Here is a 23,005-nt window from a genome sequence, read left to right on the forward strand (position 1 = left end):
ATACGCAAATTATTACAGCTACGTTTATTTCAAAGTCAGATTTTTTCAAAATTTGCTACCATGTGCTCAGGGAGACCAGGGTCTGACAGTAAGGACAGGGGGAAGGGGCTACCAGGGAAAAAAGTTGGGGGGAAGCAGAATGCTCCAATTTATTTTCCCTACTGTAGGGGGACAAATTCAAGACAAACTTCTAATACAGTACTTATGGAGCTGTTTTAATGAAGAACAACCTAGTAGAGCATGTATATGCAGATTTCCTGTTACTCATATTTAGAACTTTGTTCATCTCAGATTCACAACAGCTCCTACTACATTACAGGAATGCTGAACACACTGTCCACTTGGGGGAAAAAAAAAAGGTCAGAATATATGTACAACACAATCTGAATTTGTCATCACAATTCAACAATAGGCACTCTTATTGCCTTTTAAAGATACGGGCAGATCAACTAAAGGCTGTATAGACTCTCTAGAAGCTCAGTGTAACTTCAAAAGCAGATATGCACGAGGCTGTGTCTGCACAGGCAAATAAACATGGTATATGCATTAGCTAAAAATAGTTAGCACAGCACAGGTACAGACAGAGGTCCAACTCCCAGCTGTAACTCAGAACCTGTTCTGCAAAGCATTCTGAGTTTGCAACATTACCCCAGACCAAACAGAAATTCACTGTTGGTTCCAGGGGGGAGGGTAATCTAGCTGGGTCTGGGAGCCTAGAGCCAGGTTCCCACAGGAACAACCAGGTTCTTGGCCAGTGCTTGTTGTTTTCAGAATGAGATAGGGGTAAAGGCAATAGAAAAGGCTTGGTCTTGGGGCTCCCCAGCTGGCACTGAAGGGTGGAGTAGGTGAATTGGAGCCCCGACCCCCCTCCTCAGGGGGGGCTCCAATTCATTCACTCCACCATCCAGGGGGGCTGAAAAACCCCAAGACTGAACTCCCTCCGCTCCCCCCCCCCCATTCTGAAAATACTGACAGCCTAGGAGCTTCACAAACACAAGTTACAAAAAATGCTATATTTTGAAACGTTATCATCTTGATATCTCATGCAATGAGGAGTCAGATTTTCACCTGGTTGGCCTTTTTAAGCTGTCTGTAGCAGTGAACTTGCGTTTGGTCACAACTACAAACTGCTTTCCGTGGTCAGACAGGACAAAAATTGTCACTTCTGTCTGCATCCTCTATGACAGCATGTGCTTTAGTTCATACTAGGAACCATGGTATGGCTCCCTGGAGTGTTTGCATTCTTATTGCAAAGACACACTAAAATCCATGCTGCCACATCTTCAATGTGATTCTCTGTTAGGCTAACCAGTTTGTTGAATCCACACCTGAAACAGTATGGCACAAGTACAAAAATGTACAGGTGAATCCCTATTCAGAGTACAGTTACCCCCTGAAGACACTTGCAATCCACATCATTGTACCTACAGATGTCAATCAAGACCTTTGCTGAAGACTATTATTTGAAAGATCTCATTTTTTCTACAATTGGCTTTTGACAACTGTCTATATAATTACTGCAAATGTCTAAACACAAGACTTCCAATAAAGCTCCAAATGGAAAAATTAGATCATAAAGTAAACAACGCTTACAAATTACAATAGCATGTACAATTTTCCTGATTGTGCACAACTTGAAAATCTGGCTGTGATGCAATCTAACTGAACAAAACAACAGAAGAACATGCTTATCCCCCACACACACCCACAACATTGACAAGTCTTTCTAACGAAGTGATTTTACTTGTTTTCTTGCATAATAATATTACTGTAAAAATCATTTTACAACAAGCCAGAGATCAGAATCCATAGCAGTCAATGAGGGTTAAGGGAAAAGGATGAGACAACTTTAACTCTTCAGTATGATTTGAGAGAGGAAGCGTGGAAAGTGTAAAAGCACTTTTTTATTTTGCAGAATAGTCAAACAACATGCAATTTAAGAGAAGAGCCACCTACCTCAATAAAAGAATCAATGTGTAACATAAGAGCTTGAGTCCTACTGATAATAAACTGATTGACACAGGCAACAGCATGGGACCTAAAAGCAGAACAAACAGTTACTTAAAATAGATGGAAAAGAAACTGTTCTCAGAACATGTATATAAGCTGCATATAATGATCTAGAAGAAAAAAGAAAATCTGCAGGGAAGGGGAGCAAAGCAAAAAAAAATATATATATATACTGTTATATCTAATGAACTTTGCAGAAATGGTGAGAGCAGCAGGACAACATACTGGCTATGACTAAATCCTGATAATAGGCTACAACATCTTAATTATGTTTGCTCCAAAACTGTCGGAAGTCAGAAAGACTGAACAATGAAGTCCTCAGCCCTCATTCATATAAACCAATGAATACAATAGGTATTTCTACAGGATAAAGGGATAAGATGGAATGAACACATACTGATGCTATGACTTAGTCCGTATACAGGTCCTCAGCCTGTTATCTTTCCACACTAAATCAGAGTAATAGCCAGGGTAGAATCGGGTTCTTCTGCTCTGAGGTTGGACAGGCTCCCCTGATTAAAAACTCACCTTGCTTTCCAGAAAATGGGCATGCCAAGATTTCCCCATAAACTCTTGAAGAAATTAGAGGCATTTTTATGAAGTACCTTATACTATATCATGGGCTAACCTGAAGCACAATATTAAGAAAATACATGATTAAAAGATATGAAAAGCAATGGAATGAGTGTTAGTTTGAGTTTAGGGAAAAGTGTCAGGTCTGGAAATATTATGCAACTGAATATTATGTCTCAAAACAATCATCTTTGTATTAGTGTGAATGCTGGACTTACACACCAAAGTGATGAATATTTAATGAATCTGTCTCCCTACTGCCAAGCAAACAGTCTGAAAAAACAGTACTGTTTATATTTAATGGGAATGGTTTGTATGGAGGACAGGGAATAAAGGAAGCCACAACCACTTCAAGTCTCAAAGAATAAATATACAGACAGACAGACAGACAATTACAGAAGTGGAAAAATCACTTAAAAGATATAGGGATGTGTTTTATGAGACATTTACATGGGATCACTAGATGATTTATGATCTTATCAATTACCAGCCTCTTTCTGCTTTAAAAAATATGGTTTCCTAGTTCTGTCCTGCATCAGTGTTGACAAGAACATAAAAACAGTGGTCAATGAAAAATTTAAAGTTGTCTCACATATTTTTGAAAGTGAAAATAGAATTAATTTAAATGGTATCTCTAGAAGTTTAAAAAAAATCATATAAATTGTAAATGAATTCTGCTTAGATCATTTCTGGAGGCTCACCTCTAAGAAAAATTCTCCTGAAGTTTAGCATAAATATTTAATGGTATTACTAATACCTCCTACCCTTAGAAAACTACCACCAAGGACCATAAATTAAAGGTAGGATGCAGTTCACAGATCCCCTCCATGCAAGAAACTCCAAACTGATTTAACACACCCTACAGCAAGCTGAAACAGATTAAACAGCCTGGGTGGCATGATAAAAAGAATACACCCAAAAAATAAAAAATGTTGGCCCCCAACTTCATACCATTATTAGAGAGTAAAGGCTCATCCTTATGGTGGATTTCCTCATACTTTATCTATTCAGGGTTTTGATGTTTCAGTGGTGAAAACCAACACCACAACTTTGTCTCAACTGCATCCCCACCACCATCTCTTATCTCTTGGATTTCCCTCTCCAAGTGTTGGTATTATGGATCATCTCTTTTGAGCCATTACTTAACCAACATATGCATACGTTCTCTTATACCGTCTCCCCGGCAACCCTCTATCTTTTTATTTAGACAATAACTTCCAAATATGGAACCAGAATAAATTCACTGTACTAACAGCTAGTTATTTCCTTGACAAATATTGCATTGCCTCTCTAAAAAACAAATCAACATGGATTTTTTTTGGTCCTATAAACACTTCAAAACATGGCACTGATGGGCACACTAATTAATGCCTAAATCAGCAGGCCATAGGTATTATTCAGTTATCACTTTGCAAATATTTCTAGTTCTACATTATTTAGTGTGACAGGGAAACGAATCCCCTTTTAACTTGACCCAATCAAAATGAAGAAAATAGTCTAAAAATCTCAAATAACAAAGAAAAGCAACCTTTGTAAAAAGTGTTCTAAGGAAAGTAACATTTTACTTCTTTACTCTTCTTCTTCCTAAGACAGTCACTATAGCTTTAGAAAAGTTGGATTCTATTATGGGTAACACTTCACAAGCAAGAAATGTATCAACTACGTTTCAGTTGCTAAATCATATTATTGGTGCTAAGCAAGCCAGGAAACCTAGTCAGCCTTTCAAAATCCTGTAGGCTGTTTGCAGGCTGAAAGACAAATACCATATTTTTACTTATTAACTGAGTAAATCTGATACATAAAGTTACAGATATAAAAATGAAGCCCGAGGGCTCTCTCTCACTTCTCCGCCCCTTAGACAGGCAGGATTACTTTTTTGTTGTTGTTGACTGAATGCACTTTAAAAAACACTTTCCATAAAGCCTCTTACAAATTACCTACATTAAATTTAAGTTTGAAATTGCAGTGCTGCACATAAAAGCTTACCTTATTTTTGGACTGCTGTGCTTGAAGAATTGTAAAAATTTAGGGATCATGATATTGAGGGGTCTGTCTAAAACATCACTATCTAAGATTTCAGCAGAATCTTCACATATCTTCTGAAGAGCACCAAAAGCACCCTGTAAGGATAGAAAAATGTATTTTCTTTCTGCAGAAAAAATAAAATCATCCAAATTCCATAAGCAGTTGAATTTGATATTTATTAGGGAACACAGTGTATTAATAGCAGCAAGGACCTCAAAGGATAGTTCAGTTTCAGCTTAATGACATAATAAAAAGGGTTATTTTAATTTTTCTTACCAGTAAGATCACAACATGAGTGGGTAGATGGTAGTGAAGGTTTCACTCTGGCATGCAATTGTAGTCTACCCATCTGAGTAATTTTCTTGCCATGTTTGTTAAAATATACAAACTATAAAGAACGTTTGTGAGAGATGATCCAAGCAGAATGTGGGGCCCGGAGCAAATCAGCCTGTGTGGGGCCCTGCCCATGGACTCAAGGAAGCCAGTGGCAAATTCGGTGGTGAGTGGGGGAGTTGCCGCAGCTGCTTCACCCAGCTCTGCAGGGCCCCCCAAAACACAGGGCCCAGGGTGGTTGCCCCAGTTTGCCCCCTCCAGAGACAGCCCTGACTTTTGTCCATCTCAAACTGATGTGGAATGTGGCAAATGTATTCTTTATCTGTCCTTAAATTTCAAATATGTACCACAGCAGTTAGTATGCTCTGCCTTGTATTTAAATCACTAGTAACACAGTTATTAAAAGGCTAATTTAAAACTTTATTTTGAGCTAGTTTCTCCTCACTCATAAAATATAAACATGACAACTGTGTACCTAGATGATTTGGATAGCCTAACTAGGCCATGACTGGTTAAATCTCATCTTGGGCATCTCTTATTGCTGTCACATTTCCATAAAAACAAACACACAGTCTAGGAACAGCTTCCTAGATCTAATACAGAGTAATTAAAATCAAGTGGTATAAGAAAACTACTCATAGGAAGATGCCTGGGAGACACCTATTCATCTGTTTTGATGGCAGAAATAGACACTGTATGAATAATTTAAATTTTAAAATCCATCAACCAAGGCTTGACTTCCACATCCACTGATTGATGACACTAGTTATCTAAAAAGAACAAATTCTGACACCAATCTAACATGTTTCTGCCCATGGAGATTTTTAAAGTTCCTACAATAAAAGTAACAAAAAAAAATTGGTATCTCATTAAGACAAAAAGCTAAGTCACTATTAAAGAATGAGAACAAGGCAAAGACAGAAAGAAATCAGCAGCAGGACTTACTATTCTTTGAAGAAATTGGATGTATTTTATTAATAAAATAAGCATTGAGAACAATTTTTATTTGAAACAAACTTCCTCACCTCACACGTATTGTAGTCTTCAGAATCCAACAGGCTGCAAAGCTTTGGTAAGAGTTCCGGCCAGTTTTGCAATTCCCCCTTTGAGGCAATGGTTGTAATCAAAATACCTTGAATGCATCAGAGAAAGGAAAGAAGGAATTAAGAATCTCTTAAAACACCCTAGAGGAGCAACAGTTCTCTCCCTTCAGTACTGTTTCTCAAAGAATGATTTACTTTTGTTGAAAATGGAGAAAAATAAAAGGAAGGAAATTTTACTTGTTAAACTCACTCTCTATTTAAAGGGTCTGCGAGTATGAAAGCTGTTTTTTCCTGCCTGTTCCAATGTAGAAAGTTCAGACTTACTGAACAATAAAAGGATAGATCACTCCCCCACCTTTAACTAATTCATTTAGAAAAAATGCCAGAACACAGTACTCACTTCCCCTTTAAGCTGAACCACTACTGAATCCCTCTGATGTAATAATGCAGTGGAAACTAAAGGCTTTAAAAAGCAACACCTGCTAAAACCATCCATGCCTCAGTTTCCCCACTAAACAGTTGTCTCTTCTCTCACATGGACAGTTTATTATTTCAGTTGAACTATAAATTTTCTCTTCTCGCAAATCTGAAGTTCAACAAAAAGCTTTGGTCCAATTCTGCTTGTTCAATCAACTATCTGTCAGGAGTGTACAGGAATCTCTTTTTTCCCCTAGAATTATTACTTATCATTCAAGAAATAAAGACTATTACTTGCATGTAAAGCTATGCTACCAATGCATATGGAATACTCCCTACCCTATATATTTGGAGCTTCAAACCCAAGAGCTTAACCAACAAAACATCTGCTACAGCCTCAAACTGTCCCCACTTCATTTCTCAGATCCATCCCTTCTTCCTGACTTCCCCGCCCACCTCCCCCCAAGGCATCTTCCTAGCAATGTCACAACCTTCTTCTATGGTCTCTAAAGCTTCTCCCTGCCCCACCTCTGCCAACCTCTCTCCTTAGTGGGAACTTCAATACAGCTCAGAGCAGAGTTGATGGAAACCTTCATCAGCAGACAATGTTTCCACTGCCCTTCCTCCTCCTGAGCAAAGAGTTCTTAGTGAAATGAAGAAAGCAATACTAACTTCAGAGCAGAGATTGGAAAAAGTCTGCCCCAAATTTCAAACTGCTCATCTATAGAACACTATTTCTGAAAAGGTGGATGGCTTCTTGTTCAATGGGTCCTTAACTCTTTGGACACTTGAACTCTATATGCAAGTCTTTTCCTATATGCCAACTTGTTTAGGATACCAAGGAGAATTCAAAGAGCCTACAAGACTAAGAGGTTTTACTTTCTGGATAAAAAAAAATAAATAGGGCTCTTTTAAACATCCAAAGCATGTACTTCCCATAGATCAGAAATGGGTTGGCCTGGGTTGAAATACGCTTAAAAAAACAGCCCAAAAAACCTGACACAGATTTAGGCAAGAAGCTTAAGAAACGTCAATACCAGTTTGCTTACTACACTGCAGCATAGGAAGAAACAATGGCTAAGGAGGAAAGAAAAGTCCCATTTTTGCCAGCTGTTTTCCAAGACCAGCCAGATACATTTTTTAGAGAAAACAGCAACAAACCCTAATAAAAACAGTCATTCAATATGCATGGATTATGGTCTGTCCCAAGATTCCTATTCCTGGACCACTCTTGGATCATCCAGGAAGACGGGTGGCGTATGCCTAGGTCTACAAAGGATCTCCCTACACCTCTGAAATGATGAGACTAAATGCAGTGCAGGTGGAAAAGAAGCTCCTAAAGACAAATCCACTTCCCAGGGCTCTCTCAACCATTTTGAGATCACTGAAGTACTTATTGCACTGTGTCTCAGTTTTCTCCAGGTACTCTGGCAGTAAATATGGCTAGGTAGAAGGTATATTGGATGCATAAGATCCGGTATGGAACAAAAAAAAAAAGAAAAAGAAAAAAATACATCCAACAAGGACTCTCTGCTTGTTTTTGTCAAGGGGTATTTCAGTCTTCTTACCCCCTCCTGAAAGTTAAAGAGATACCTATTCAGGTTTCTCATCTCTTGAGCACAGTCCACTATTAATGTTTCAGTGACATTCAAGTTGGTTTTGCCAGATATGCTTATAAGCAGATCTCCCCCAAAAGGCGCAAGTATGATAATGACCTCATGGTTGATACCACTGTCAATTTCTGCTTTTGATCAGACATATACCCTCCCCTATTTATGTAATACATGGCAGTAGGGTTGTCCATCAAGACCCAGTCCACTTGGCAAAGTAACAGAAAAAAATCTAGGCCTAGCAAACTGTCCTAAATTCCAAATGGCTGATGCAGAGATTTGGCTCCCAAACAGTAACACCTTTCCCAGCTTAAATTGTTTGTGATCACAGCAGTGGGCATCAAGGGAAGGCTTATTCCCTTTTGTATGCTACCTTTGATTTCCCACCAGCAGATACAGTATTAAATGGTTAGGCTTCTTTTCAGTTTGTCCATCTTTGAGACATGCTCTTGAGCCAACCAATATTGTAACAGTCTTATACATATCCAGAAGGGTTACTGTAAGCCAGGTAAATAATGTACCACATATCTCAACACCTGCCTACAATATAAATTGTAAAGACCCTCAAGCATCCAAAGTAACTTGACTATCTGTGAGTGTTTTGCTGGACAACGATTATAACTAGGCCTTTCGACTAGTTGCTCTGCAGTATTATTTATTTAGTAACAATGCTATAAGGGTTTGCAGCAGGCAGCACAAGCACATCAGGCCATCACAGCTTAGCGACTGAAAACTTATGCCAAGAAATCCATTTGAGTTGATCTCCTATCCAGAGTGATCCATACTAATTCAGTTCCCACCAACAGAAAGAGTAAAAGTAGAGAAGATCAGAGAGGAATTTGTTGACGGATTCATGCACCAAAGAAAGAGAAAATCTTGGTTGAAACGGGATACATCCTGGCTGGGTTTTAAGACTGCTGGAAAAAAAAATGTTGGCATATACCAGATGTCTCTATTGTTAGGGATTAATCCTTGGCTGATTTTATCCTTTACCTAATCAATTTGCCAGACATGACAAATATCAAAAAGGTGAAGAAGTGGTTCCACCATTGCAGTATTTTTGACAGCCTGAATCTCTTGCAACTGTTTTAGTCATGAGAAGGCAACTCGCACCAAATACAACAAGAGGATTCATATAGAAAGGAACAAGAAGGTTCAAAGAATAAGACCATTGGCTGAGTATACCCAATATGTTTTGCTTAGCCTAGAGATTCCCAAAGGGTGTGCCAGGGCACACAAGGCTGCTGTAAGATCCTCTTGTAGGAAGACAAATGCTCTCTTCTCTCAACCAATCACTATGCACATACCCCAGCAACTCCAGCAGCACATACAGTTGCTCCTCCAGGTACTGCTGTCCCCGCCTGGGGTCAAGAAGGGGAAGAGAAAGAACAAAAAGCAGGGCACAACAGAGAGATATCCCACCCCTGCTGCCCTTAAGTAGCACCACAAAGATCAGCAATTTTGAACTTTAGAGCCTCAAAGGTCCCCCCTTCCATATCTCTTCTGAATTTAGATCAACTTCAGTGATTTTGAACTGGAATGCTGTGAAATTTAGAAGAGTTATGGAGGGTTGCCTAGAGGCTAAAAATGTTGAGAACCATAGCTACAATTTTTTGGCTTAAAGAGGATACAGTATACTTACCTGGTGTAATTTTTTAACAGTACATCTCAGCACTGATGATTTCCTCTGGCAGGGGATCGCAATACATTGTGTTTTGGAAACTCCCCCCCACCCCCTTTTTCAGGTTTAAGAGTGGAGCATGCTGCCAATTTAAATCCAAAAAAAAAGTGTTCCTCAGGTATCAGAAGTTTGGAAAACACACTATCTTAGCCAATTTGTAGTCTGCTGAGAGATTATATAAATTTGGGTAAACACAAAACCACCAGTTCTGACAGAAACCACGATACTCTACACAATCTAACCTAGGAAAGAGGGTTGCATTTAGCCAAAAAGGTTAACTATTTGGACTACAATTAGATGAAAAGCAAAAGTTGAATATATTTAAAAATTAAAGCCTAACAAAGTTAAAACTACAAAAAAGGAATCATATCCTTATCAACTTGACCATATTGTTTATGTTCCAATCCCTCATCAATTCATCAGTTGTCCTTTTTGACTAGAAGTAGGACAGAAAACTGTCACTTTCCACTAGTTTGAAAAGCAGATCCTGCAATAGTGCAATGACATAGCCATTTGGATTCTATCATAACACAATTCATTACAGCAGAAAAGACACAGACACACAGTTACATAAAAAGTTTTCTTGCTACAAACAGAAGGCTGAAATGCAAGTTTGATACGACCTGTCATTAATCTCATTCCATCTTTAGGTACAAATACTGGAAGCAGTTTTTACATTTTAACATACCTGAACAAATAGTACTTCTGACTTATAAATTAAAAGACATTTTGGAATTTCCAATTCAGCTTTTAAGTAAAAAGTGCACACAAAAAAATCAGAAACATATTATTTATACACGTAGAAATGCTATTAACTTGCACTTGTCTCATCTGTCTGATATCATCATTTTGGTTTAATTTTCATGATCAGAGCACTCTCTTGAAAAGCTGAAGCTATAGACTCTATTCATGTTCCCACTACTATGAGGTAGGACAGAAATGCATGTAATCTGAAGAGAGAAAAACTATGAAGAAATATATCCAGAAACTCACCTACAGTGGCTCTAATTAGTGGGGAAGAATCACCAATGTTGTTTAGACATTCACTTTTAATGAAATCAGTTACCCCATTGGGAAAGTTGTGAAAATGAGCTTTCACATTATTCTTCAAGATGAGACCACTCAGGGACCGTGTAGGTTCATCTGCAATAAAACAAAAATTTCCATTCAGATTTCAACAGGTTTGTAACATCAGCACAATTCTAGAATTATGTATTCCTTTACAGAAAAGAATCATACATAGTATTGTACCACTGAAATTTCAGTATCTCCACTGCTGCTTTTAAACAGAACACTGGCCATAAAGTGCAATCAATACACATGGACAAATCTTAGATACATAAAGTAGCAATGGCTGCAGAATTAGAACTCATGAAAGGCTGATTAGAACAGATGCTTTTTGTTGGCTACTCTACAGTCTTGTTGCAGTACTGAATACTAAAAGAAATTACAATTCATTTTTTCCATCTCATCTCACTAACCCAGATACTGGAGATAAATTAGGGACAGTGCAGCTAAACCTTAAGCCAATATATTGAACTACTTACTACTGAACAGACCAAGGAACTATTTTAATCAACTCCTTCATTTGCTACACTTCTGAAGTTATTTCTGAATAGATGGGCATGGGTTTTGCAATGCTTATAAACAGACATGTGGCATGAATCCTCTGGTAGTTATCACACCTGTATCACTTCTAAAAATCATTGTGAAATGTCAACTGTGATTCCACCCTAAATTCATTTGGCAAGAGTCAGATGAGACAGAGTTCACGCATCACCTTTTAAGGGTCTTGCCTACCTTTTCTTGTTGTATTATAAAAATTACTGAGCCAAAAGCAGTTGCCCTGCAAATATATACAAAAAAAGCTATGAAATGTATGTAAATGTATGTACTAACTGCTCATTTAGCTGCACCATGAATCTAAAGTACTTACTTTGAACAAGATGGATTGCTACATGTATGAGTTTAAGCTCTGCTTCATGGCTCTTGACATGCAGTGCTCAAACCTGAAGTACTGAATGATGGAGCCAAGCACTGTCATCCTGACTTTGCGACTGCCTGTATATTTGTTCACTGTCCTCAAGGAGAAAGACCTTTCCTCCTCCCAACCCAAGGTAAGGAAATATCAAAAGTAGAAGCCTTGTCATGAACTCTGTCATCCTCTTATCTGGCTCCTAAAACAAGCCAGTGCATCACTTTTTGCAATATGATCTTTTTTACAGTAGGCTAGGGAAAATGGTAGAAATACACGGAAGAACCACAGGTGATGATGTCTAACATTCATTTGTTCAAGACAATATATAACGAAATCGAACTGAATAGGGCAAGATGACACAAGGGATGAGTGCTGGCTCCTGATGGACTCCAACGGAACATGACTTCCAATCTAATCCAATCTGCTGTCTGACCAACAAGACAACACAGATAAAAGAGACAACAAATAAAAGTTCCCTTTCCTGTTATTTTAACCATTTATGTAGTAATCTGGCTGACTGTTTCAAGAGGAACTGAACCCATTGTAATGGTTGGTGACAATAATATATAGAGATTCTAAGGGGAGATTGATGTACACATTTTCAGTAATGTCAGCATAGCCACTTTTAAAAGGAGTGGTTGACCCTTGAACTATAATCTGTTTTTTTAAATGTGAGATCCCTGTACAGTAGCTTGTACCCCTCAACACTTTAGAGGTTGACAGCAACAAAGCTCAACCCATGGTTGAAAAGGGCCATAAATATTGCAGCCTGGCCAGAAACACTCTTGTCAGAGCAGTCCTCAAGCTTACCAACCGTACAGCCGTCTGATCTACTATATTTCTTTGTGTCCTAGAGCGCTCTTGACAGAAAGGGAAGCCTCCAAATTAAAAGAAGTACAGTATGATGGCGAAGACATACTAAATGGTTTGAAAAGAATGCATGAGTTTAGCAGAACTAGCGTGCTGGAAAACTTGTTGGGTTTGGTCTTCCTGCATTCAAACACTTACAATCCAGTCAACACATTTAAAAATATTACTACTTTGTTGTATAACAGAAGATTTAGAAGAAACACCTAGAATTGTTTTAAATAACAGAAAAGTGTCAAGTACAGCTGTTACCTGATTTTGTATTTTCACACTGCATCTTTCAGTAAACAAGAAACAGGCTATGGCAATGCAACTCCAGCAATGCTGAATTTGAGTTTTGTTTACTAAAATGGAACCAGGACTTTAGAATTCCTATGACATAACACGCAAAAAATCTTTTTTTTATATATAAGGAATCTCAAAAAAAAAAAAAAAAAAAATATATATATATATATATAACTGGGGGGGGAAGAAAAAAGAAAAAAAAATAATAATCAAGAACAGCACACAGCCAGGAAAAAAAAAAAACAGTATAGATTTGCTAAATGTTACTGTTTATCCTCTAACATTCACCCCAGATAGACTAACGGTAGGGAGGCAGGGGTGTGCTTGCGTGCATGAGCGCACATGATCAAATAAAGTGAACTACAAAGTTGCAAACTTCACTGCTGACCTAGATAGAGACTGAGATCATGAACCTGGCTAGAATTTGACAGTAAAAGGAGCCTCACTAGCAAGGAGCGCACCAGACTTGGGAGGAAAAGGTGATTTTCAACAAGATATCTATCCCATGACAGATAGATAGTATTAAATTGAATGAAAGATCTCATTTTACCCAGTCATTTCATTTGTGCATTTGCATTGAAAGACCTAGTTTACACGGCATATGATAACCATTTTTAAATGCAACAGGTACACATGGTAAACACAGACAACGTAATACTCTTTCATAAGAGTACAGACAAAATTAAGAGAAGCAAATTATGATAATTAAATTCTGAATCATAAAACAAAAGAAAAATAGGACTGGAAGGGACCTCAGAAGGTCACCTAGTACCCAACCCCCCCGTTCAGGCTGGATAACTGCTGTCTAAATCATCTCATCCGAGTACAGGCATACCTCAGAGATACTGCGGGTTCGGTTCCAGACCACCGCAATAAAGCAAATATCGCAATAAAGCGAGTCACACGAATTTTTTGGTTTCCCAGTGCATATAAAAGTTATGTTTACACTATACTGTAGTCTATTAAGTGTGCAATAGCATGATGTCTAAAAAAAAAAAAAAAAAGTACATACCTTAATTAAAAATACTTTATTGCTAAAAAGTGCTAACCATCATCTGAGCCCTCAGCGAGTCGTAATCTTTTTGCTGGTGGAGGGTCTTGCCTCGATGTTGATGGCTGCTGACTGATCAGGGTGGTGGTTGCTGAAAGTTGGGATGGCACAGGCCATTGTAAGGTTATTAAATGGCCTAATTTCAATATTGTTGTGTCTCAGGGAATAGGGAGGCCCGAGGAGAGGGAGAGAGACAGGGCAACATCCGGTCGGTGGAGCAGTCAGAACACACACAACATTTATCGATTAAGTTCACCGTCTTATATGGGTGCGGTTCGTGGCGCCCCAAAACAATTACAATAGTAACATCACTGATCACAGATCACCATAACAAATATAATAATAATGAAAAAGTTTGAAATATTGTGAGAATTACCAAAATGTGACACAGAGACACAAACTAAGCAAATGCTGTTGGAAAAATGGCGCCGATAGACTTGCTTGACGCAGGGTTGCCACAAACCTTCAATTTGTAAAAAACGCAATACCTGCGAAGTGCAATAAAGCGAAGCGCAACAAAACGAGGTATGCCTGTATTTGTCTAACCTGCTCTTAAACAGGTTGAATGAGAGATTCCATCACCTCTTAAAGTAGTCTGGTCCAATGCTTAACCACCCTCATAATAAGAAAATTCTTCCCAACATCCAACCTAAATTTCCCTTGTTGCAATTTAAGATTGTTTTTCCTTGTGCTACCCCTGTAGCCAAAGGACATAGTGCATCATGATCCTCATTTTGTATTTGAAGACTATTATCAAATTCCCCCCTCAGCCTTCTTTTCTACAGACTGCATCATCCCAAATCTTCCAACCTTTTCTTATACATTTCCAAGACTCTAATGATTTTGGTTGCTCTCCACTGGATGCTTCCTAATTTGTCTACATCCGCCTCACCAGTGCTCAATACAGCACAAGAAAAAAAAAAATCACTTCCCTTGACCTGCAAGAAACATCCTTGTTTAAAAAAAGCCCAGTATGCTATTGGCTTTTTTTTTTTTTTTTTTTTTTGGTTAACCAATATTCAGCTTGCAGTCTACTATAATTATCAGGTCCTATTCTGCAGCAACCTAGCCAGTCATTCCCCAGTCTGAATTTATGCATTTAATTGTTCTTTCAAGCATCGAAATATGCACTTGGTCTTTACTCAGTTTCATCTAATCAATTTTGGACTATTTCTCCAATTTAAATCTGAATCCTAATCCCATCTTCAGCTATCTGCAGCTGCACTCAAGTTGCCGTCATCTGCAAATGTGACAACTAGCACTCCATCATATCTGCCAAATCATTCGTGAAGATATTAAATCAGTACTAGACCCAAGACAGACTCCTGTAGAATCTCACTTGATACCTCTTCCCAATTAGACACTGAGCCATGGCTGACTACTCACTGAGCACAATCCTACCAGATATGCACCTACCTTATAGTAATTTTATCTAGACTATTTCTAATGAGAAACCTTGTGGGAGACTGTGCCAAAAACCTTGCTAAAAATCAAGGTATATCATATCCACTGCTCTCCCTTCATCCACAAAGCTTGTCAACCTGTTGCAGAAAGACATCAGGTTAATCTGGCCCTTCTGCCTTGAAAGAAGAGGTTAGAGAAGGCAGATATCTTCCCTAACTCTAGGCTGCCTATCTTTTCACTTACTCTTGCTGCCAACTATGCTTATCATCTGATAGCTCCCCTTATTTGTGAAGACTGATGTAAAAAAGACATTAAATACTTCAGCTTTGAGACTGTCCTCCCCATTCAGTAAGGCGCCTACACTGTCCTTGGTCTTCCTTATTGCTAACATATTTGTAGAAAGATATTTTTATTGCCTTTTACATCCCTGGCTAGCTGAGACTACACTGGGACCCTAGCCTTCCTGATTTTCTCCCTGTATGCTTGTGCTATACTTTTCTGTTCATCCCTAATAATATGCCACATTCCCATTTTTGTAAGATTTTTTTTAAGCATTAACTCATTAAGTAAACCATCCCCTTTAAGTAGGCTGGTCTCCTGCTGCATACTGAGCCCTAATTCTTTTTACCTTCTAATATAAAAATCTAAAACAAAGGCTATTTAAAATTTGCAAAAATTGTTTAGGTTGCTTCCACTGAAGACCCTCTCTCCTTCTTATCCGCTCTTTATTTGTATGGTTCAATGATTCTCAACCAGGGTGCTGCACCTTGGGGTACCACGAGTTCTTTTTAATGGCACTGAACAGTATTAGCATTGTTACGTGCTGAAATGCCTACATACTATTTACAAGAGAAATCCAGAGATTTCAAACAAGAATCCATATAGTGTCAGATATATTTTCATCTGCTTTGATTTGAATTCTTTGCAGAAGAAGAACTTATTCTTATTATCATCTATTTATCTTATCTATTGATTTTTCCAGTCAAGAAACAAATGAAAGCTAAGAGCTGGCATTTCATGAGAGGTACCCCAAGTCTAATAAGGTTTGTGCATTTAATGGGAAGATAATAAAGCAAAATAATAAAAGCAAATTAGTTTCAATATGAGATAAGAGTTGTCACTAGTTTATCAGTCCTTAAACTCTAAAAAAGATGGGTGTTTGATTGTCCAGCCCAACAAAAAAGGTGTGGGCAAAGTTTTCTCGACAGAGCTGTACTGATACCCAGTGTGTCCACAGGTGGCAGACGGGAGAATGACCTTCAGCGAAGGTTAGCTTTGAAATAAGCAGGGTTAGCTTTTGGTTGCTCTCACATCTTCAGTAATATCTTGGGTAAATCTATATCAAGGCCAAAAGTTTTGTTAGTCTAGCCAATAAGAGCAAGTGAACAAGAACCGCACAAAAATTATAGTGTAGTGCAATTTTGTAAGAATTCTTTGCTTTTATCTGCTGATATCCAGCACAAATTCAAGTGGAGGAATTACGAAATCTATTAACTACATTTCAATTAAATATCCGGAATTAGGTGAGAAGAGTCAAAAGCTGAGACAACCACGTTTACAAGTATACAAAACAGAAGTTGAAGGCAGGACAGTCTATGGGGATTTGTTCTTTCCCCATTGCACTGTTCATGAAAATGGAGGAATTTGCAAATTTCTACATTTCGATTATCCAAATACCATTACTAACCAGACTGCAGGGACCTGACTAATTGAGCAGTAAATACTATAACTCAGTAGCTATATAGTCTCTCTACAGTCTGCCTGGGTCAGAGTTCTACTTAAGAGTACAAAGAGTACTCTCTTTGGAAATGTATTTGCTCCAGCTTATTAAGAAACACAGATCAACAGACAGCAACAGAGAAACACTCCAACATCAAAGGAACCTTTCCTTTAAGACAAGCAAGAACTTAACACCTACGTTCCTATATTTAGAAAGCAGCAAATCTTTTCACCCATTATACAAATCAATCATGCATTGATTATGGTAATTTAAGACCAACCACAGCTTTCCATGATAATTTATGTACAGAGACATTAACAGTTTCAAACTCTTTCACTCCATATAGCTTCCAGCACTTGAAACTTAAAACAGGCCATTAAAAAAGGGGAGGGGGTACATGGGGTAAAATGTTATTTTCTTTAAAGAAAATACATTATTCTCTTTAAATATGTAACAATGGATTGTGCTAAACATTACACAGGCTGACAACCCTACAGATATCCTACCAGCATTCTTTTATCTATACTTCTGTTCCACTGAAAGTACTGTTCTAACAAGATCCCCATTCCTCAAGAACTGAAGAACTTCACTGAGATTTAATATGAAAAGAGTTAACATATAATCATATTTACTGTTTTTACTAAAGCCACAACTCCTAATCAAAATGCATACATTATCACAACTCATTGAAATAGAAGTTTCACAGCTATAAAACTAAGTCTGAAAGGTCACAAAGCAAGACTCAAAAATAAAACCTATTCATTTTTATCTTAAAATAATTCTGGACATGTAGAGTTGCCAATATTGCAACAGTAATGGCAGTAGAGTATGCATTATACCTCTACTAGCTGTCCTGCCCTCTAAACTAGTTAGTTCTTCTGGTTCTTCAGGAAGTGTCTCCCAATTTATCAGGTGAAACAATTAAAAAAAAAAATAGGTTCATACCAAAAAAACCACAATGCAACCGTAAGAAAAGAATTCTAAAACTCTAAATAGTGGCAGGTGGGTGAAAAGCAGTTGAAATGATGACAGTGTTGAATAATTAGCCTCTCTCTAATAAGAGCATCCACCAAAGATGCTCATTCTTTGAGACGGAAATTCCAGGTACATCTCAAATAGGTAAGCTATAATGGGCAGCAACAAGTCTATACATATGAATGTTGGTTGCTTTGACATATTCGCTAAACTTATTAAGAGTAGAAATGCTAAAAAAAATCTAACTAAAGGACATCCTGAAACAAAACAGGTTAGGAGGGATGGGAGACTTTTGACTCCCACATGTTAGAAATAATTACTGAACCAATGACAGAATCTTTCTAAGCAATTATGCCTTTTCCGCCGGTGGTGAGAGGACCATGTAACTGCTTCAAAAGTGTCCAAGTAATATCCAAGTAAGCAGACTTGGCTCAACTTTTTAGTTTTGAAGTAAAAAACTGTAAAAATATACATAACCGATATCCATTCTTTAACACAATTTTCTTGTTAACCATAAAAAAAAAACCAAAAAAAACCCCAAACAAACAAACAAAATCAGCACCCTGTCTTCACTTTAAAAATGAAAAAGATAGCAAAGGAAACTACAGAACTTCCATATATTTTTAAAATCTATGAGAATAAAATTCCCATTTAAAAAGCTGGTTACTTTTCTCTGTCAAAAGGAATACCTTCCAGAAGATAAAGCTGTTCAATCTACAGCCCAGTTCCAAACTAGAAAAGTACTGCAATCTCCAAAAAAGTAAGAGAGTTAATAGAACAAGTTCAAACATTTATTTTGGTTTATATATGAATGCTGGGTGACTGATGGTTACAATCAGCTTAAAAAATTAACATCCTATAAAATACTGGCACCTTTTGACTTGAATACGTTCTCTCAAAAGTAGTTTTATGCTCTGGATCTGGCTAGGGAGTCATCTTTTCTGTACAAATAGATTTATGTTTACATTTACAAGGCCTCACTTATTTTTTTTTAAATTGTTGCTCTAACAGGAGTTCTCCAAACTGATGCAAGCTATTGATGGCCCAATTTGAACATGACTGAACCAACCAGGTTTCCTAGGTTGCCCTCATCCAATTTATCCAAAGACTTGGAAGAAGGTACTGCAATACAAAGTAAATGGAGTTTGCCAAAAATAAACATCAAGTCGAAGACAAAGCAGTCTTCTGCCTTGTATTAACAGCCTCCCCAGAAGGAATTCTGGCATTCCAAAATCTCCACAACCAACCACTGAGGACAGGAGTCATAACTTCAAACTAGTTGCACCAGCCATGTCCTATCTGTACCTGTACTCAAAGAAATGCCGTAAGTGAAAAGAACCTCTCTTCAGCAATCCTTCATAGTTGAGGGTGATTGTCTTCCATGATCATCCTATCTGTGTGTCGGAAGATGGCTGATGAGGCTTATCCAGGGTCAACAGACTACTGCAGCTCAGACAAGTGTTTTCATATGGAGGGATGGCACTGTATTCTTGAGCAGTTCTGCAACATGTTGTTTCTACCATTCCCATTTTTCCATCTCTTGCTGTTACCATGAGGTTTCATAATAAAGGGGGGGTGGGATGGAAATGAACTCCAGGGCTTTTCCTGCCCCACTTCAGCTGGGCTGTACAGGGAGTTGGAAATGACCAGGGACAGCAGCACTGCTGGAAAGTTCCTCTCTCATACTTGCTCAGGGCTGGCAGGAAACAGGGGGACTAAGCAAGGGTGGGGAAATCTGCCGGCTGACGCTGCTGCTATTCTTGGGTGAACCCAGCTCACCACAGAGCCTACCTCGAGTGCAGCAGGAGTGGCTATCGAGCTCCCTCACCCCTGGGTCAGCAGGGACAGTGGGAATGGCAGCAGCGGTTATGCGGGGAAGCAGGACAGGATAGGAAAAGAAAGAAGGGGAGAGAGTCTTACTTCCCTTGGGAACACTGCTCCCACAGCATCATGTGAGAGAGAAGTGCATCTGTGCTATACTGCCCCCTCTAGACTGGCCCTTGTCTATAGTTATGTGCCTCAAAGCACCAGCCTTTGCCACTGCCTCACCTGTATCAAGTGCTAACCACACCCGACGTTCATGTTCTCTTTTTAGCATTTAAGCAGCTCGCATTTCTTCTTCAAGAAAAGCATTAACAAAGATGAGAACCTGCTTCCATAACCAAAGGGTAGGGATTATAAAGATATGAAAACTATTCATAAAATAGTGCTCAGTAAGACAGCTCACAAATCTGTGGTTCACAATACAGTTGGTTCTTCCTTCTCAGCTATGTCACCATCAAACTCTTAAAAGAGATTACCAAGATCATCCTAAAGAGGGACCTTTTTTCTCAACTGCCTTTAAGACAAGGCAGAAGTGCAAGTGGCTTGCCATACTTTCACTTGAAGGTCCAAAACCAGATGTAGCAGCATGTTAACTACTGAAAGATGGCTCCTCCCTGGTGAATGCATACTTAAAACTCGGAAGCAATTTTGGATTCAAATAAACCCAAATAAAATTCCTTAGGCTGGTCCCATCCGACCAAGGGTTTGAAATTTTCCAAGCTAGCATGAGGCATTTGGAATGTAATAAGTGTTGAGGAAGTCCTACAACTGGCTGCACCCAAAGGTGCCAGAATTGAAATAAAAATTTCCTGCATCTGGAGCATTATCAATTAAGGCATAAAGATTAAGGCAAAAAACACCAATTACAAAGAGAACATGCCATCACAGGGCTGAATAAATTCTCAGAAGAAATGCTCTCCTGCAGCGAACCTGTGTGCTATGACTGCTGATATACACACCAATATCTCCTTTGCAGAACAGCTCCTTTCCATGATTCCTCTGCCCCTTACTAACACAATCGCCAAGTTTAACACTGGATTCTTGAGATGTTTTCTCTGAGTGGGGGGGAGGAAAATCAGAAATGGAACATACATACCAAGAGGTTTCAGACAATCTATGAAGCATCTGCCCTTGTTATGTCCTGCATTTGTCTTTTGTGCACAGACCTCAAATCATGAGCATCCAAGTATGCTGTTCATAACAGAGATGTTCTATGTCATGACAAAGCCATAATGATAAGCTTCTTGAGAAGAGGGCAGAAGAATCTGGATTTGCGCTAGCCGAGAGACACTAGCACTACCTACTCAGGGATCTTCTTGGCTGTCTCAGATTTATTGAGGTTTATTCAAAGCACTATGGTATCTTTGGGCTATTTTCATGAAGTTCTGGAAGATCTCCCTACTTTCAGTTGTACTCAGAAGTTACTCACCTGACACCCTGGCACGTTATGGAACTCTTTCTTTTATTGAAGAAGATATAAACAAAAAAGAAAGGTCTATGGAAACACGCAAGTCAAAAAACTAGTTCGAAGCTGAACAAAACATGTGCATCAATGGACATGAGACACAATGGAGGACCCAAGGTACTATGAAGCAAGTGTTTAAGTGCATGGTTCTGAAATTCTCCAAGTCAGCACACTGAGACAGACAACTTCATGAATCAAGTACAAAGCAAAAACTGCTGAAGATTTCAGAAAAACAAAAGACAAAAACATGCCAGTGTGATATGAGAATGGTAAAGTAGATGCCAGAAAATGTGCCAAAGACAACACTGAAGCAGGCCCCAGAACACTTGCAGCAAAACTTTCATGAATCAGGCAACTAGACAGTCTGGAAGGAATCTGATAAAGAAAAAAAAGTTGTCAGTGGGCCCTTTCGCTATTTTGAAAGAGGAAACAAATGGTAAATTTGGAAGCACAACTCATAGAGGACATGGTTTAGACTCTGCTATGCTCTACTGCCCACAACAGTAATGCAATCTTTATTAGCCAATGGATTTATTGTAATAATATTTCCCTATGAAATAAAGAATCAAAAAGGATCTCAGTAGACTGTGATCAGACTTTTTTTTTTTTTTTTTTTTTTTAAATACTATGGACTCTCCCCATCAGAAGATACTAAGTATGTCAAACGGTATGGCAACTTAAATAGCACATGCTGTTTGGCCTAATACAGAAAACCCTTGCTATTCGTGGGTTCAGCATTCACGGTATCAAATATTTGCGAATGCCGAGCCCACATTTTAAATATACTTCATACACTTACAGGAACTCCTCGGGAGCTCCGTGCTTGCTGCCACCGGGCTTCCATTGCTGCCGCCACGCTCCCGCTGGAGCTGCCAGAACCGTGCCCCACAATCGCTAGAGGTGTACTGCATTCATTAAAGCAGTGCCTTATTCACGGATTTTGCCTCTCTCGGGGATACAAGAACGTATTCCCCATGAATGGCGAGGGTCACCTGTACCAACTAAAAACCCATTCCCTCAACTTGCAAGATTATCACATGGTCTAACAGTATGTTGTCTGGTAAAATGCCAATGCCAACATCAAGGGAAAAAAAATTCTAGGAAGGTTTTCATAGGCAATCAGGATGTAATCTAGAGTCCCAGTGCCTCTCTGTTAGTACAAATCCAAATTCTAGTTTACGGCCCTGTTCCTGCAAACCTCTGCACCTATAGAGCCCCAAAGGAGTGAGCTGAGCTTCATGTGTGGAAGTCATCCAGCAGAACTGGCTACAGAAACAACTAAATCTATTCTCCATTTCTTTAATTAACAATCTGACTACATGGAATTTTCAACTGATTTAAACAAAGAAAAAAAAAAATCAAGAAGGATAGACTCAAGGACTTACCTTCAGATTTTAATTTTGTAAGAACAAATATCAGATAGTTGTTAAAATCTGGATACTGATTGAGTTGTTCCAGTTTCTAAAGAGTAAATTTTGTTAAGGAAAAATATGTAACAATTGATGATAACAGTAATTTCTAAATAATGAATCTACTTCCACGGTGAAAAATCTTTCAAACACGCCAAGTCCTAATTCCAAAGCACAAAAGCTTATATTCAGTGTCAGTGAAATTGAGCAACTGGTGCAGAAAAATGAAAACTCAGAAGGTTTAAATTAACTTCTAGCCATGCAGGAAGAGAATGCTTTGCAATATTCACATTTTAAAAATTTAAAAAAGTTTAAGTAGCACGGACCTTAAGCAA

The 23,005-nt window shown here is 38.5% G+C and overlaps 1 protein-coding gene across 3 annotated transcripts in view; it reads right to left on the reverse strand.

Annotated features, from left to right (window-relative positions):
* The window catches only part of TNPO1 (transportin 1), a 117,974-nt gene that overhangs the window by 57,832 nt on the left and 37,137 nt on the right, over positions 1–23,005 (reverse strand). For all 3 annotated transcript variants that reach the window (XM_090038127.1, XM_090038126.1, XM_090038125.1), the window contains 5 exons: positions 22,647–22,722; positions 10,686–10,835; positions 5,967–6,073; positions 4,570–4,703; positions 1,957–2,038 (listed from right to left, as the gene is read on the reverse strand). In XM_090038127.1, coding sequence (XP_089894253.1) covers positions 1,957–2,038; positions 4,570–4,703; positions 5,967–6,073; positions 10,686–10,835; positions 22,647–22,722 — 549 coding nt within the window. The remainder of the gene's footprint in view (positions 1–1,956; positions 2,039–4,569; positions 4,704–5,966; positions 6,074–10,685; positions 10,836–22,646; positions 22,723–23,005) is intronic.

The sequence above is a fragment of the Crocodylus siamensis genome, chromosome 3 (assembly GCF_052110815.1).
Source record: "Crocodylus siamensis isolate JL-2025a chromosome 3, ASM5211081v1, whole genome shotgun sequence".
NCBI classification, from domain to species: Eukaryota; Metazoa; Chordata; order Crocodylia; family Crocodylidae; genus Crocodylus; species Crocodylus siamensis.